Source organism: Corapipo altera, unplaced genomic scaffold (assembly GCF_003945725.1).
Source record: "Corapipo altera isolate COAL_440 unplaced genomic scaffold, ASM394572v1 64, whole genome shotgun sequence".
NCBI classification, from domain to species: Eukaryota; Metazoa; Chordata; class Aves; order Passeriformes; family Pipridae; genus Corapipo; species Corapipo altera.
This window is the reverse complement of record NW_020884893.1, coordinates 5,589,772-5,607,860: the sequence shown is the minus strand read 5'-3', so window position 1 is coordinate 5,607,860 and position 18,089 is coordinate 5,589,772. Positions and strand designations below refer to the sequence as shown.

General features: G+C 48.5%; 1 protein-coding gene across 1 annotated transcript; it reads left to right on the top strand.

Moving 5' to 3' along the window:
• Nucleotides 1-236: 236 nt before the first annotated feature.
• On the top strand, nucleotides 237-18,055 carry APCDD1L (APC down-regulated 1 like). The gene is made up of 4 exons (XM_027645773.1): nucleotides 237-586; nucleotides 12,397-12,526; nucleotides 13,025-13,583; nucleotides 15,977-18,055. Exons 1-4 carry the CDS (start codon nucleotides 550-552, stop codon nucleotides 16,739-16,741), a joined length of 1,491 nt encoding a protein of 496 aa, XP_027501574.1. The 5' UTR covers nucleotides 237-549; the 3' UTR covers nucleotides 16,742-18,055.
• The last annotated feature ends 34 nt before the right edge of the window (nucleotides 18,056-18,089 follow it).

The following is an 18,089-nucleotide window of genomic DNA, read 5'->3' as shown; positions in this document are numbered from 1 at the left end:
CTGCTCGGGGGTGCAGGCTCTGCTCGGGGGTGCGGGCTCTGCTCGGGGGTGCGGGCTCTGCTCGGGGGTGCAGACTCTCCTCGGGGGTGCCCGTCCGCGGTCTGCGGTGCCGGGCCGGGGCTGCCCTTCTCCTCCTCCTCCTTTTCCTCTCCTCCTCCTCCTCCTCCCCCGCGTGTGCGGTGCGCGGCCGCATGTGGGGCGCAGGCGGCCGAGTCTCCACCTCTTCTGGCAGCGGGAACCTGTGGCTGCCAAGCTCCATTAAAGCCATCAGCAGCCGGGGGGACGCGCTGCGCGGCGGCGAAGGCGGGGTGGGCTGCGGGGTTTAGTTTTTTTTTTTTATTTATTTATTTTAAAACATATACTTTTTTTTTTTCTTTTCCCCCTTTTTTCCCCCGCGAGGCTCGGGCTGAGCAGGACGCCTGCGGGCTGGAGACGCGGTGCCGCCGCCGCGGGCACCGGAGCGCCGGAGGCGGCCCATGGCTGCACCGCCGGGCCCCGCGCCCCGCTGAGCTCCGCGGGCACCTCTGGCCGGGGAACACAGCGGGCACCATGGTCCGGTGCTGGTGGCTCGCGGGGCTGCTCGTAGGTAGGTGCCACCGGCCGCCGGTGCCGTCCCGGGGCGGCAGGAGGGTGGCGGAGTCGGGGTCGTCCCCTCCGAGTGCTCCCCGGCACCTCCCTCGCCCACCCGGGCGCTGCGAATGGGCAGGAGGGTGCTGGGGGTGTGCAGGGAATTAGGGTGCAAGGGGACGGTGTGGGGAGCGCAGAGGAGCGGCGTGCAAGGAGGGTGCGAGGAGAGCGCGGCGGACCGGGAAGGAGGATGCAGGAAAACTGCAAGGGGAGTGCAAAGAGGATGCAAAGAAATGGCAAAAGGACGGTGCGAGAGGGCTGCAAGGAGCGTGCGAGGAGAGGGCGAGGAGGGGGCAAGTGGACTGCCCGGAGGGCGCAGGGAAGTCACACGGCGGGTCTCGGACGGGCCGGCGCAGGGACGGGGCTCCCGGGGTGTTCTCGCCCGGGCAGGAGGCACCTGGTGCTGGGACAGGGCCCCGCTCGCTCGGTCCGTGCCCGGCTCGCCCCCGGTGCCCGCCCGGCCCGGGCGGGGTGTCCCCGCCGTGCGCACCCGCGGAGGAGCCGGGAGTCGTCCGGAGCGACCCCCGCGCTGTCCCGCGGCTCCCACCGCCCTTTGCCGGAGGAGGGGATGGGCGGGGAGCGCCCCAGAGGGACCCCGGCACCCCGGGATGCTGCCCCCGAGCTGTGGGATCGCAAGGGGGGACTGACCCTTCCCGTGCCCCCCTCTGAGTGAGCGCCGGGCGGGGATGCCAGAAGGGCTGGCGGGACGGTGCTGAGCTGCCCAGGGCGGTGCTGGGCTGGGGCTCAGCCTCTGCCTCCCACCTGGGGCTTCCAAAGTGGTGGGGGTCGCTGCCCCCTACCCAGAAACTCTGCCGAGCATCCCCTCTGCTGCCGCAGCTTGCTCAGGTCCGGAGCGCGGTGCGCGGTGAGCTGAGTTTAGCTGCAGGAAAGGCTTAGAGGTGATTCTCACTGAGAGTTCGGTATTATCCCCAGGAGGACCCAGCACCTGCCCCGGCAAGGGACAACCTCATAAGTAGTCTCCTGTTCCAAGGACATGACACTGAGCCCCAGCTGTGCAGACAGACCCTGGGAGCAGCACAGGCTGCATCTTTGTGGCTCCCTTTCAAAAAGGCATCTTTCAACCCCACAGTTCTTGGACCAGTTTCAGAAGAAAAGGTTCTGGCTTAAGAGACCATATGGGAGAACAAAGGCAACTGTGCTGTGAAAAAAACACAAAATTATTTCTGTTTACAACAAGGAGCAGAGCCTGAGGGAGGCTCCTCCATCCTCAGACACTATTTTCCTAAGAAATGCAAAGCAGAACTCAGCACCCCTGAACAGAAGGGGCAGGTGAAAGGAAGGGTGGAAGGATGTCCCTGAGGGCCCTGTGCAGTCTGGACACTGGAAATCCAGGCACCCGGGTTCCTGCTAGCTTCCTTTCTACCACTTAGTTCACTCCTCTGAGACTCTGGGCAGCAAAATATCACACTGACCTGCTTCTCCAACTCAGGGCTTAGTTTAATGGTCATTGCAAAACAATCATGTAGTGACAGCTATTGGATGTTACTTGCATAAAGTGTAAAGGACCAGACCAGAGGAAGAAATCTCTTGAGCATGGCACTTCTGTAGGGTAACTTTTCTGTTCTCCTTTTGCAGGGTCTTGTCATGTGTTGTTCACAAAGATAAAGCTTAACAGGTTGAGAAATGTGTATTCTCTGTGTATTTTATTAGTTCAAGTTGCTCTGTTCTGTTATACTGCACTATGTAAGATTAGTCACTGAAATCTAATTAGAATACTTCCTTCAATTCTCATACAATTTCTTTTAATTCAGTCTAACTTAAACTCTCTGCTTCTTGTGTCTGATATCAGTGAGAGAATTTCCAATGATTTCGGTAAGAACAGAAACTGGACCTTAAGGCAACTATTTAAAGAGCTAAGTCAGACCCAGAACTCATTAAAATCAAAGCAAGGTTTGCCAGTGACTTCACTGTGAGCAAGACTGGCATTCTGCATTTTGCATAAAGCTGAAAATAAGCATGAGCATGACACCAGTGCATAATCAGTAGTAAAGGCACTTTAGTTAGGTAACTGGATCTGATTTTGGAGTTTCCTCCAGAAAAGAATCACTCATTCCTGGAAATGTCCCCAGAGACTTGCTGAGTTTTACCTAAGCTTTCATTAAAGTCTTTGCATTCCAATGACACCACGCTGATATTTTTCGTGTGTAGCTTCTCCAGCACGGTTTTAACATAAAAGATCTATTATTGCTTCCAATGTTTATTTTTAAGTTTGGAAATGACAGTGTTGAGGTAAGATCACCAGTTGCATTCAGTTATGAGATTAGCAAGAGAACCCCGTAAGTGATAGCACTACATTCAATATAGAGATGTGTGTATTTACTCATGCATAAATCTGTAGTTACTATTAAACCAACATCATTGTCTTTGGTTCAAATGTTTATTTGGGTAATATTTACTTAGCTAATTTATTTTTACCAAGTTGGCGGTTTTTCTTCTTCATTTCTCAAGCTGGCCAAAAAAAATCAACAACTAACGTGTCATGCCAGATTGTGTGATATGACTCTATTTGTTCTTCCAATAATTATAGGTTAGCCACGTTTCAAAGTATATGGATATAGATAAAAACAGGGCTGAGAAGTAAAAAAAAAAAAGCACAAGTGAAAAAAATATCGTGCGGTTTCTATATTTTCCCCACAAGCACAAATTGTTGAGTAAGGAGATTTTCAAAAGCCAGAAATTGCTGTGAAGAAAACCAAAGCTGCAATCCAATGCTAGGGGAGGCTGCATCTGGCAGAACAAAGTTTGGAAAGAGATTTTGCTTTCAATGGGATCCTGTGTTTCCCCACAACACAGCATATGTCATCCATAAAGACAATGCTTTCATGGATGAGATACAATCACTGCTAAAATCAACCTCACAATTAGGAAGCACCTATACAATGCTCTTACACAAGTGCTTTGGTTTTCTCACTCATTTGCTGAGGAAGATAAAGGTGTGAAAGAAGAGAAACTTCCTGATTTTTAAGATGTTGTATCTCAGACATAATAATCCCAAGAAAGTGACAGTGAGAACGTGAGAATTTCAATGTGTAACCCTTCTTCTGTAGGCTAAGAGTGCTGCCAGAAACTGAAAATATGATTCATAGAACAGCTCCTTCTCTTCCCATCTTAAGTTGTGTAAGACCCGAGGGGTTAGTAATCTGCAATCTGTGGGGTATTTTTCTTTAAGGAGTTAAAAGGTCTCATGCTCTAAAATACAAAATTAGGCAAGTTCTTTTTCTCTGTCTGATGTCTATTTGAAATGCCAAAGCTCCAGAGTGTGAAGTGATAAGAGGGTTGAAATCCGTCATTATTTTTGAGTTTTAGCAGGGTGATGGTGTGATAATCGTGTCTCTTGTATTGATGTTTTCTAATTTTTACTGAATAGCTTATTAAATCATCACAGTTTGAATTCAATTGAAACTGAGAATGCAGCAGAGAAGCTCAGCTCCTGTGGCACTGTTAGACAGACAGTTGGATCAGTGCAACAACAGCTCTTGACTTACAGCTGGTGTGATGGGACATAAATCAGCAGGAGGAGTCTCACCACAGAGTGTTTGAAGAGATTTGCTACAGTTTAGATTTTAAAATAATGCTTTAAACTTGAGTGTGCCCATTTAGTCAAGCACTGAAAAAGTCCCCCACGGTTTCTCCTGGGTTAATAAGAAACACTGACAAATGTGTGACATTTTGGCCTTGTCTAACTCAAAGACTGAGGTCTCTGGAAGTGGGTTTTCACCCTGCACTCTGGGATCAATGTATGCACCAAGCTCCCCACTGAGACAATTGGATTCACCTTGTTCACACTCTTACTAAATCCACAAGTGCTGGACATGGCAGGTTATGGCTTGGATCTCCCCTGTTGATACAAAAACACAATGATGTGTTATTTTTAAAGTTTTCCAGAGGAAAAAAAAATCATTTTTCCCGGTTAGACTACCTGGAAAAGAGAGATAAAACCAAAAACGACAGGAAAGTTTTGCTGCAGAAAAGCTCCTAGGTTTTGTTAGCTTTGAGTAGCACGAGTGCCGTTATTAGATTATGCAGCGCGTAGGTTGAATGTCAACTTTGATTTCAGCATCTGTCGGCAGAGTTTAGGAGAACTGGAACACATCAAAACTTGGTTAATGCTGACAGGCAAAACAGTAGACTGAAATTTCAGGCTATCTAGAAACCACACCCAGACCCCAAAACACATGTTAGGAGTAACTTTAATTCTGTGCTTCAGCTGAACAAGTAACCTTTTTCTGTGGTCACTTGTGACTCTAAGTTAAACATGTGTGTGTGTTTCTGGTGTGGGCTCTGGATCAGTTTACCACCTTTCTGCAGAGCTTTTTGTTCCTGAGGGTATCTTCTGCTATGACTGCTTTGGAATGCCCTTCTCATTCTTGGCTTCTCAGGAGCCAAGTAGCCTCAGCCTATTAGATCCTATTAGATCCTATTAGATCCTGGTTTTATTACTGTAAATGGTATCCTTGCAGCAGTGCCAAGAGTCCTGTTGTGTTAGGTGTTAAATAAGGAGAGAACAAAAGGATCCTTCCTGCTTTAGTGGGTTTATAACCTCATTTCCTGGATTTAGATTTTCAACGGTGAGCACTTGACATTGCAGGGACCTGCAGGGACCCAGCTGTGTCCAGCAGTTTAGTACCTATTGCAGTTGCTTATATCTCTGCACACCTAAATGCCTCATTTCTAGTCCCAGAGGAGCCAGGCAGTGATTTCGATGAGCAGGACAGCGAACAATGTGCTCACACAGGAGAGCAGCTGTCTCCCGTGGGAGCGGGGAGCTGGGATGGCTCCATGGCAGTGGGAGACTGAAAGGCCACTCAGATTATCCCACCAGCTTCCTGCCAAGAGCGGGTTTTTCCCTGCTGAACTCATGCTTTGCTCAATCCCTCAAAATCCTGCCAAGCAAGTGGACTTGCCCTGACTACGATACTGTGCCTCGAGAAGTTCACCCCACATACAAGCCACATGTTTTTCCTCTCTTCATTCACTCCCAACAGAATCTCTTTATTTGCTGCAAGAAATTCCTTCCCTTCCTTGGTGTTTGTGCTTTGTGAATATTTATAGGCTGTTATCATGTCCATCTAGCTCAGCCAGGCTACATGTGCTCTGCTCTTTTAATCTTGCTTCGTAACCCAATCCCTCCCACCCCCTCACCATTTTTTGTTGTTCTACTCTCAACTCCCTCCAGTTCCAGTTGCTTTGGGTAAACGCTGTATTTATGTTAATATTATGTGGTGGGTGGTCCTCTCTGCGCTCATGGTCCATGTGAGTGATTTAGACGTTTGAAATGAGGTTGACATTTTATAGCCAAGCCATGGCTGATTACTTGTTCCGTTCTTCAAAGCACTCCAGGAAAAAAAAAATGCTTAGCCATCACTATTACAAATGGCCACGATAGCCACTAATAAAGTGTCTGGGCAGGGGTGTGAGGGGGTTGCCAAAATCTGCATGGGTGCTCTATGCATTCGAAATGTCAGTGTGGCATTAATTCCACATCCGTGTGCTGTTTCTTCTAATGAGTTTCCAACTCATCTAAATTAAGGAAGATAGACGTAATATATCCATTTGGTCAGAATGTGAATTCCACAATTCTAACAGTTTAACTGAGCTGTGATAGTAACCCCCGGGTATTGTTCAGCCTTGGACTGAGTTTGCTTGCTTTTGGTTTTGCAAACAAATGCTTTCCTTCATGTGTTCTCACTGTTCAGGTACCCAGGGGTTTGAGGTCATCTCACTATGGTCTCACCTATCTCACCAAGTTGAAATTCAAACTTTCAGCAGTTTTCAAAGAAAAAAGCTCTAGCATCACCCTTCTTTCCTTCATTTTCTTTTGGGTTTTGGTTATATATTTGTCTGTGCCAAACTTACGTGGCAATACCAATCAAGTTTAACACAAGCCAAGGTATGTTAGTGTAGGCTGAACCCATTTATTTTTCTCAGTAAGGCTGGATGGAATTGCTCAGCTGCTCTCCAGTCTTTTGGCACTGATCAATTTAGCTGTGGAAAAAACAGAGACTCCCCCTCTTTCCAAGTCTGCAGAACATCTTCTGGGAGGAACATGAAGTGAAATGGCTCCTGCATCTGTCAGGACAGCAAGTGTGTTGTGAGTAGATCTCTGTGTAGCTGAAGATGGTGGTGTTTTGGTTACTGTGAACTGCAGGAGATCTCTTGGGAAGATGGACTCGTGCTTTCATTTGTCATCACGTGCCCTCTATGCCAGCTCTTACATGTCTTGCTTAGTTCACCACATTTGGGACTATCATGATCTGTAAGGTACCTTCCAACTCAAATAATTCCATGATATTCCCTATCCCATTTCTCCTTGGTATCCCTTCTTTCTCCAAATGGAGTGTTTACTGTCAGTCTGTGGGGATGGGCAGCTTCTAAATAAGCTGCTGATGCTGTGTTGGTACAGTCACGGGACCTTTCCTGTTTACCCACACCAGTGAAACTGGGATCAAGCTCTTGAATTTCATTCACAGAGCTAGGCCTGGGGTTTTTTGGGTAAACAGTCAGAGAGGGCAGTTTTAAGAAGCCATTTTATTCAAATGTAGTTTATACTGAAGAAGATCTTTGAGGTATTTCTCTTTCCTCCACTACCCTACCACAAATCCCATCTGTCTTGTCATCTATTGCTGGACACCACACTTACAAGAGAAACACACGATTCCATGTTTCCAAGAGCAAAATATTTACTTCTCTAGTGCCTTAAAACCCTCCAGGCATTTCACCACAAGTCCTTCACTATTTTAATTGTGGACATGACACAAATCAGACAACGGTCACAGCCTCAGAACAAAGCTAGGCTGAAGCCATAGACTATGATGTCTGAGCCCATTTGCTATTGTGCTACAAGTATGTGGTGAAAGTATGTTTTGAAAACTTCTCTAAAATCCTGAGCTACTTGGGATTTTGAGTCGGCCGAGTTTCCTCTGAGGATCTGCAGAATTTCATGCATGATTATGCTCTGCTGTGCACAGGAAACCCAAGGTGATGCTCTGCAATGATAGTTCCCATACAGCACAGTTACTGTGCCAGCCCTGAAAGCAGAACTGAGAAACATCCAGTGAATTTAAAGCATTGTATAAATAGCATGAACTGAGCACCAGACTGGTGAAACAGCTATATGTGAATATACCCTTTTTACAGACAAATGAGAGAAAGGATGAATAATAGAAATACTTTTCCAGAAGCCAAACAGTACTCCAGTGAAAGCACTGGCATCCTCCCTCAACCACTTGACCACATTCTGGCTCGAGTTCAGGGAGGCATTACTAATCAGGAAAAATGCTCATGTACTGGCTTAATTTCAAGCATATGCTTAAGTTTCACTGAAACCAATTAGACTTAAGCATGTGCTTAAGTCCTGTCCTGAACTGGGTTCGGTTTGCAGATAGGCAAAACACAAGGTTCTGCTGTGATACAGGTTTCTACCCCCAGTGGGTGTTATTTAAGTTTTATAACTTTATATCACAATATAAAATGTATCTCATTCCACGCAGCTGTTCTCTTGGGAATGCCTTATTCTGAGTGAATTAAAAGCACCACTAACTTGATCTGCACACAAATGCAAGAAAAATTGATTTGCTAAATACAACCATTTTGTTTGCTTTTAAAAGAATGCTTATTCCTTTAGTGGCTAACCCAAAATCCACTCTATGTGCTCTCAGGAGAGAAAAATGCTAAGGAAACACTGTTTTGCTCAGTTAGTGAAGTCTGTGTGGAAAAGTGTAATTCGCTTATGTAGAACATATTGATATGTTCCTTATCGTCCATTTCTTTCCAATCCGAACATTCCTCAGAAAATATCAAAGGTTTTATGTCATCTCTAAATGAAGAAATGTGTAATGCTCCATGACTTCAGGCCCTGATCTTATCCCCGTGAATGGGTGACTAACTGAAACATTAGAATTATAAATGGGAATAATAAATTCTGGCCATAGGAGGCAATAACATGCAACAGATTTAGCAATCTAGCTCTGGAGAAGAGCTGATCTACAGTAACTAATTTGGTGCAAACTGTAATATATGCATTTTCTCCTCCGTTTATGAAGAAACAGATGTGTGACTCAACTTTGCTTTTTTCCAAAGTCAATCTGCTTGGAGGAACACAAACAAGACTTGTTTCCAACAAGGAATATTACAGTATTTCTCTCTTGGTTGATGTTTTTTTTCCTTTGAAAGTGAGAAGTGGGTCTGAATCTGGAGCACACAGCCCTTGTGTAGCACAACCCCACTGGCAGCCTCTCATTCCCAGGCTCGGGATCTTTCATCTTAGCTTTACCAAAATTTATTTTGCGGGGAATTTCCACTTCTGCCTTTCCATCATTTGATGCCGTGGGTCCTGTACAAATGAGCACTGGAGTAGTTGGTCAGTATTTGCCGCGGCTGCTGTCCCAAGGCTTGACCCCGTTTGTGCCGATGGCAGGGATGAGAGGCCGTTCCAGGTCCTGCCATTCCTGGTTGCCGGAGTGTTTGTGCAGCCCCCTTGCTCAGAGACTTTGGGCCGGTCCTTGGGATGCAGCACACACCAGAAAGCTGGAAAAAGACCCTGTTTTGTCTAGTTTCTGTGCTGAGGAGCTCTCTGGAAACGCTTGTGGTTAATCGATACAGACAGACGGGATAAGAGCGAGGGGAAGAGATCACAGCCGGGGAGTTTTTTAGATTTTCCTATGAATGAGTATTTTTGTCTCGAAGATGAATTGTGAATAATTCCTTCCTCCTGCCCAAGAACTCTATAGAGCAGTTAATTTGTGTCTCTCTTAAGACAGAGGAGATGCTCTGATGTGCTTCACCAGGGGCTGAGTAACAGAGTGACATATAAGTGACAGCCACTTCATGCTGCTCTTGGAATAGAGATGTGCCCTAACTACAGATTTTAGGTCTGGAACTGAAATTTTCCAGCTTGAAAGGATGTTTGGATCTGGTGGGGCTGGGCTGGAGTAATTGAGAGAAAAAAGCAGCCACAAGATTTGGACACAAGCCAATAGTTTTAGGTTTGAGGATGCATCCAGCTTGGAGTCTTGTGTACAATTAAGACAAAATCCCTAGGAATTCCCATCATGTCAAATATTTACATTCTGGAGGCTTTTTTTCCTTTTTTTTTTTTTTCTTTCCCTGTGGAGTTTGATCCAGATTATAAAAATTCCGTTTTCTATTGAATGTGTCAAAATGCAGTGACTGCACTGCCAAAGTGTCTGTGCTCCCAAACAATGTAGACTTCTAGTGCTTCTGCCAAAAGTAGCACTAAGGGTTCAGTCAGATATTGAAGCTTCTGCTGCAATAAACATACACAGAGCACAGTTAGAGAGTTGAAAAAGGGGTTATATTGTGTATATTCTATAGCTATACACTATGTAGCTATATACTGCACTGACACCTCTGGGGTCATTCTGTGGTTATGGGCAAGAGCAAATCTGACCCTTATGTCCATTGCCTCTAATACAAATAAAGTTATTCCAGTTTATTGTATTCTCTAGGATAATAATTTCATGTTTGTTTGAAGTGTGGTTCAGTTTTGGACTGCCCTCGTTCTGATGGCTCTCCAAAAGCTTTGCCAGTAATTGGGCCTCTCAGGGCAGTCAGATGAAACTTGGCACATCCTGCACATGAGTAAAAAAAGAGCCCTGGGAGTAGGGAGCACACAGGATCACAGAGCAAAGTCCTGGCAGAACTGGGATGAGGATGGAGATGCCCAGCTCCTAATGGCTCTACTAAACTGGCACTCATGGGGCAGCCTCACACACGCTGCAGCTGCCAAACTAAAGGTTTAACTAATAGCAACGGGTCTTGTCATCCAATATTTTCCTGTTTTCATATGAAGACTCACAAGAACTGTGTCTTAGGAAGCACTAGTGCAAGCAATTGTGAAGGAGTTGGATGTGCCTGCTCTCCACATCCAGCCCTTAAAGACAAAAAGAACTATAGAATTGTGAGTCTGCTCCAAAAAGAGCCCTGAACACTAATAATGTGCCTTTCCCACTGGTTCACTCTAGTGCAGTGCATAGCGAGATACCAGAAATCCAAGGCTGGTTTCCATGGCCTTTGGGCCGCTTCTGGTACTGCTCTGCTGCTTCTCTGGGGGCTTCACTTCTCATGTGTTTGCTCTCATGGTAGTCTCATGGTTTGTGTGCTTCAGCCTACACAAATACATTTGAAGGACCTTGTTACTGTGACGTAAAACCTCTGCCCATGGTGGTGCCACAGTGGAGTGACTGAATTTGTCCATCAGACAATTATGTATTACTAGATTCATAATAAAATACTGTTTGAGTGGGAATCCCTCTGCTTTGTCACATATTCTGACTTGAACAGCAGTTTAATTACCAAATTCCCACCTGACTTGGTCTGGGGCTTTATTTGTGACAAGCTTGGATGTGGGAGATCTGTAACAGGCATTTAACCCTGTGTGGAGGATATGTTGATGCCAGGGATGAGAGACTCCTGTCTCAGAATAAATTGGCTATGGAGATCTGGGGAACCTCCCTGGCAGATCCCAGCTGTGGTTCTCACCCTGGGTGTTTATATTTGTGTTCCATCCCTACCTCATGAGCAAGGGAATGCTGCTGACATTGCTCAACAGCTCATAGTTTGCCCATGGTTTGCAGCAGATCTGTCTGTGCCAGGTTCATCCACAAACACTTCTTGTTAGGAAGGTGATTGCACGATCTCACCTGTCCCTTCTCTCAGATGCAGTCAGATGGTTTAGGGTTTCTCTTCCCAGTGAAAGGTCTGGTTTAGGCAAATCTTATAAAGATCACAGGATGGTTCAGGTTATATATCAAGGTACATACATGGCACACAGGGACTAAGATGAGCAGTTGTTACTCTGTCTTGAGTTCCTGGACCGAGGCACAGGGTGTGCAAACATTTCACATCGTCATTCCGTGGGAAGGGAATATAGATGTTGGATCTTTTGTTCCAGCTGATAGGCAGGCTGGAAATCAACCTGTGTCCTAACACTGGTATGGAGTGAATAAAGGCTGGCTTGAAAATGTCCAGCACACTCCTGGGTAAATTGCAAAGTACAGCTGGAGCAAGAAAACCCTGTCTGGGCTCATAAACCCCCGGCTGGGCTGAGCACCACCCGGACCAGGGACTGGGCTCTGCCAAGCAGGGCAGTTGTAGGACAGCAGAGAATTGGTGGGGTATCAGGAGGAGCTTCCCTGAGAGCTCATTCCGCGGTGTTATGAAGAGGCAAATCCCAAATTTCTTAGTGAAGCAAGCCCATGGTGAGTGCCAGAGAGGTTAGCTTAAGTAGAGTGAATAATATACAGGAATATATGTACATGTGTGTGTGTGCATGCAAAGGTCTTCAGGATTTAGCTGAGTGTTCACACATTCCCTAAGCCAATAACATCCGTTGTTATGGGAAATGAGGTAAGTGACAGAATTACTGTCCTTATGGCGGGCGACAGGCGAGGCCAATGTTCCCATGCTGTAATTCCATGTTCCAGTCACTGCCTCAACAATAGCCCGGGAGGGAGAGAGGGAGAAAGAGAACATGAACAAAGAGCGCTCGGTTTTATTTGAAGATTTCATCTGAAAAACAGTTGGATTCAGATGAAACTCAAGTGGGAAAACCTGAGTGAAATAGAAAAACCTGTGCCCTGAGCTAAGGGCTGAGAGTTCACCCGTCTGGGGGTGTGTTCTCGGGCCGCTGGGAGCCCTCGGCGGTCGGTGCCGGCCCCGCAGTGTTGACTCCGCTCCCTTTCCCGCTTTCCCTCTCCCTCTCCCTGTCCCTGTCCCTCTCCATCGCAGCCTGCGCGGCCGCGGAGCCGCCCCTGCGCTGGGAGCCGCGGTGCCGGCAGCAGCTCCGCCACCTGCAGGACGGCGCCAGGATCGCAGCGCGGCTGCCGCCCCGCCTGGAGGGCCGATGGGTCTCCACCGGGTAAGGCACCCCCGGACCCCGGGCAGGCACCCCCCAACCCTGGGGAGGCACCCCTGGAACCCCGGGAACGCGCCCCCACACCCCGGCAATACGCCCCTGATCACTGGAAACGCGTCCCTAAAGCCCTGGGTAAAGCACCACCAAACCCTGAGAACGTGTCCCCAGACCTCAGCAAGGCATCCCCCTAACCCCCCATGAAACGTGACCCTAAAACCCTGGTAAGGCACCCTGTTCTCCTGGGAAGGCACCCCCAGCCCCGGGAATGCACCCCCAGCCCCTGCCAGGCCTCCTGCCCCAGCCCGAGACAGATCCTGTATCCAGCACTCTCACATTTTGGTGGCAGATGCTCATTAAAATCACCCAAGAGCGGCCACCAGGTGTGGGAGGCTCTTGCCCACGGTGCTGCTCCCGCCCCTGTGCTGTCCCCTGTCCCCCCACGCCCCGGGGAGGGATCTCACCCCGCACACCCCCGATGGCTCAGGACGGCCTTTCCCGCAGGTGTGAGGTGCGGCCGGGGCCCGAGTTCCTCACCCGCTCCTACCTGTTCTACGCCAACCGGCTCTTCAAGGCCTTCCAGTTCTACTACTGGGACCCCTCGTGCCGCGACCCCTCCTACACGCTGGTCATCAAGGGCAAGCTGCGGCTGCGCCAGGCCTCCTGGATCACCCGCGGCGCCACCGAGGCCGACTACCACCTGCACAAGGTCGGCATCGTGTTCCACAGCCAGAAGGCCATGCGGGAGGTGGCCTCCTGGATCAACCAGACCTCCGGGCAGGGCTGCAGGGGGTTCCTGCCCCCGGGGCGTGCCTGGGCCCCCGGAGCCCTCTACGAACTGCTGAGCGCCAAGACGGAGCGAGACTGCACGGCCGCCCTGGGCTTTGCCATGCACGAGCTGAGCCTGGTGCGGGTGGAGAAGCACTACCAGCCCTTGCTGCAGCCGGGGCAGAGCGGGAGCCAGCTGGTGGAGGAGCTGTACCTGGGGGACATCCACACGGACTGGGTGGAGAGGCTCCACTACCGCCCCACCGGTTACCAGCGACCCCTGCAGAGCGCCGTGGTAAGGATGAGGCCTTTACACAGTTCCCTCGCCAGGTCACAGGCTTTGCCAGCATTTATTTCCTTGCTGTTTAAGTAGTGCCCGCAGCACTTGGCCCCCCTGTCCTAAGGACACGAGGGTGAGGCAGTGTGGGGCTGCTGGTGCAGGTTCCCGGGTGCTCTGCAGCACATGGGGTTCACCCTCTCCCTTCCTGACAGAGTGGGACTGGGGTGGGTGAAAGCTCAGCAAAACCAACATGGGAAATGAGCCTGCACTGGCATGGGCCTGGAGTTAACGGCCTTGCTTTGGCTCCATGTTTTCCTAGGAAATGCTGCTTCCTATTTTGCCGCACCGAAACCCATGGAGGCTTTGGGCTGCACGTCCTTAGAGCTGCCTGCTCTGTCCTTCATCTTCCTGCCCTCTCCTTCCCTCCTTGGGGGGTGCTTAGGGGGAGAGGAGTGAGGCAGCACCATCTGCCAGTAACTCATCAGTCCTCGGTGTAACGCCATTAGCAGAGGCAGTTGCCCCCAATTCAATTATGTTATTACACAGAAATCAAACTTCCGTTTTGATGCACGTAAAACTGAGCAGGAGACTTGCTGGTCTTTTATTCTATTTTATTTTATAAAATAGTTTATTCCCAGGAAAGCACCTTTCCATCTGAATCACAACTGATCAATTCAGAAATCATTGAGCAGTGAGACGAGATGAAGAAACCGTCTCTGAACTTTACCAGATAGAATGGAAATAACTGGGGAAAAAAACAATTTTGGGGCAACATTTCCCCAACATTTCCCTGAACTGCACCAACTGAACTCTGAAAAACACAGAGCAACACCCCTCTCCCTCTCAAAAGCAACATTCTCAAATTGGTTAAACTTGTGTTATCTCGGGCCAAAACCATATATATGAGCAAAACCAGATGGTAAACATAAACACTTTTAAAAGTTAATTTAAAACCAAACCTAAAGATACTGAAATTCACTCTCTGAAAGTAGCCCTGTAATTAATCAGGCAACAGCTCTCCAATGGACCCACACATGATGTCACCACTTGGCGATAATTAGAAGCTGCCATATATTAGAAATAACTTCACACGACTGGTTTAAGCAAGTAAGATTTTTGGCTCCATGTGTGTAGTGATAATTTTATTGAGCACAGAATTTTTACTTCTTTTTATTTTCTCTGAACTGACATCCATTTGCCTGTGCTGGTGAGTTACACAGCTATGTTAGGAATTATCTCTTTACGAAAACACCACTCTTTTCCCCTTAAATTTATATCTGTTTTAAAGAAACCCATTCTCCCCAAATTACCTTTCATTATCAAAGAATTTCCTGCCTAAGGAGAGCATATATATTTGCCAACTTCTGGGATTATTTAGCCATAATGTACTGTGTACTGTCAGCACTCATTAACGTGACAGTAGCAGTAAAGCAAGCTGAAAATGACTAAATTACAGTAGACTCCAATCAACTTGCATGTAAATTACCCACCCTACAGTTAACTACTGAGTTATTTAACCTTCTTGCCTATGACAGTTCAGTAAAGATTAGCTCGTGTTCTAGAAAATTATATAATGTTCGAACCCTGCTTATTTAAAAATAAATCAGTTGTGATATATGAAGTATAAGAAAAAATTCCAGGCTACAAAAAACCCCTGCTGGCAGCGGATCAGGGGCAGGGCTGGTTTGACTCAGAGCTCTGCAGGCAGCACAGGAGGGGGAGCGAAGGTCAGGGCCTCCTTCTGCAGTGGGTTCTTTTCTTCTCCCATTCTGGCTGCTGGGGAAGCCCTCTGTCCTTCCCCCTCCCCACCTGCCCCATCCTGGTCTTCACACGCAGCCGTGGATGTGGGAGCACGGGCAGGAATGGGGTGAAGGAGAAGCAGAACACGACGGGATTTTGGCTGTCCTGGAGAGGCTCCGTCACCGCGGTGCAGCACAGGCACAGGAGCCTCCCCACGGGAAGGTTTCACAGCCTTTTCCATTGCCAAAAACACTGTGTCATTGTTCTGAACCGGTGCAGAAACGCCGTGGTGGAGCTGACACCTCCCAGCACCCCCATCCTCACCCAGCTTGCCCTGGAAAAGTGGTGGGATGTCCCGGGGGAGCGTTCCCTGCCCTGGCAGCAGCTCTGCCCTGCCCTGCCCTCCTCCCTCGGCCTGTCCTCAGCGGCCCTGCACGGGGCAGCCGCAGGACACAGCCCTCTGTCCTTCAGCTACCAGAATAGCAAAGAGCCAGGGCAGCGCTTTATCTCACTTAATCTGCTCGGACGCCTCGTGCCGGGCTCCCTGCAGTGCAGCACCCTGGGGTGGACCGGGGGAGTTTGAGCTTTTGGAATATTCTGAAAGGTGGTTTGTTCTTTTTTTTTTCTGCTTATCAGTTTACAGAGCCGTTGTTTTTTGTCTCCTGCAGCACCACGTGCACCCTTGCCCAGCCTGTGGGATTATATACAGGGCTGATGAGCACCACCCACCCATCCTCCCCGCCGGAGCCCAGCTGCCCATGCAGCTCAGCGGCAGCTGGGTGAGCACCCACTGCGAGGTCCGACCCGCCGTGCTCTTCCTCACCAGGTACTTCATATTCCACGGGAACAACCACACCTGGGAAGGGTATTACTATCACTACTCAGACCCGCTCTGCAAACAGCCCACCTTCACCATCTACGCCTCTGGGCACTACTCCCAAGGCATCCCCTCCTCCAAGGTGCGGGGCGGCACCGAGCTGGCTTTCAAAGTCACCCAGGCTCGGGTGACGCCGATGGACCAGGTGACGGTGATGATGCTCAACTCCTCAGAACCTGGAAGCTGTGGGCTGGCGAGCTCCTGGAGCGCTGGGGTGGAGCAGGATATAACAGCCACGAATGGCTGCTTGGCTTTGGGCATCAAGCTGCCCCACACCGAGTACGAACTCTTCAAAACGGAGCAGGACACGCGGGAGCGGAGCCTCCTGTACATCGGGGAGAGACCCACGGACGGGTCCAGCCCCGACAGCCCAGACAAGCGACCCACGTCCTACCAGGCCCCTCTGGTTCAGTGTGCTGGAGCCTCAGAGGAATTCTCCAGCTACGTTAGTCTGAAATACTTGGGAAGGAAGGATGCTAATGGGAAGGAAGCACTAAAACCTTTGCCTGTGGCCTTTTTATTGTTCATAGCACTTCTGTTTTTAAGATGGGACTAGTTATCCATTCAGGTACAGCACAGAATCCAGATAAATCTTGGTGCTAGCGTGATTTTTATATCCTTCAAATGAGCACATCTGGAATCAGTTTTTCTCAGATTTGGAAACACTTTTTTAAAAACACCCAGTAGTGAATGAAGCCAAGAAGATATGCCTGACTCAATACTGTTTGTCCCGTGGCTTTATTGCCTAATCTCCCCTCTTTGCGTGCAAATTTAATGTAGTGACACGGATGTGCTGCACATTGCAAGGGATAATTCAGCAACATGGGGGGGGGGGGAAGTGACATCAATTAAAATTGCTGCTTTGAGCTTTTGACATTGCTAAGATTTAATCAAGAGCTTGATTCCGATGTAATTCAAACATCCGAAGTGTCGGCTGCTGAGTTTCTTTGAGGTTAAGTTCCCTCCCATCATACTCCTTTTTGCTGTTCATGCAAATTTAATCTGCAGAGTCAGTCAGCAATAAACAGTCAGCAAGTGTTCTTGAGAAGGGCACGGTTCACGTGCCTTTGGCAGTTCACAGATACTTTCTGCACTTTTCCTGTGTGTGTCACACACACAAGGGTGCAACGTGCAGTCTCCCACTCAGGGCTGCCCAGAACAGCCCTCACGGAGCGTTACCTCGGCTGCTACGCCTGACCCTCGTCAGAGAGGATTATGGTAAATGGAAAATGCTGCTGTGCACAACAGCTCCAGCCTCCAGCATTCCCTGGCTGCAGCACTGCATCCTTGCTGTGTTGTTCTGCCTCTCCAGTGCAGTCCTGACTGCTGCTCACCAGGCACCCTGTGAAGGAAAAGATCCCTCACAAGTCTTGCTTGCAGTCCAGGTATTTTCACTGCCTCCTTTTCAGTCAGTGTACTGGCACATCAATTGTTAATCCAGCTCTCCTCTCAAAGTGTCCCTTCCAGCCTCTTTCCTGTACAGATGTTTTATAAATCTGCCTCTGGTGAACAATGGGCTGGGGAGATGCTCAGATCAGACAGCACAGTCAGGTCAAACTGATTCCTACTGACAAGAAGGACAAACTAAAAAATTATATTCCCTGTCTGCTGCAGCTAAGAAGCATATAACTTCTCTGGAGAAGCCCTCCTCCAGCAGCTAAATCCTCTCCAAATAAGCCTATATATCTTACCACAAAGGATATTTTGTTAAAGCAGCTATGCAATAGCCACCTTCTTAATGCTGTATTTACGAACTTGCAGCTTGTACTTAGATAAATTATGGGGTTTATAACACAAAAATACTTTGGGGGACCTGTACATTAATAATTCAAATGAGATGCTTATTAAATGCATACAGTTGTGACATAAATGTTGTCAGCATGTTCACGTGTTCCAGGCATGAT

Bases quoted from the DNA above. Each gene is read 5' to 3' on its own strand.
- APCDD1L (XM_027645773.1), top strand. From the start codon at position 550: ATGGTCCGGTGCTGGTGGCTCGCGGGGCTGCTCGTAG. The intron at 12,527-13,024 runs GTAAGGCACCCC...CCTTTCCCGCAG, and splicing joins GGCCGATGGGTCTCCACCGG to GTGTGAGGTGCGGCCGGGGC. The intron at 13,584-15,976 runs GTAAGGATGAGG...TGTCTCCTGCAG, and splicing joins GACCCCTGCAGAGCGCCGTG to CACCACGTGCACCCTTGCCC.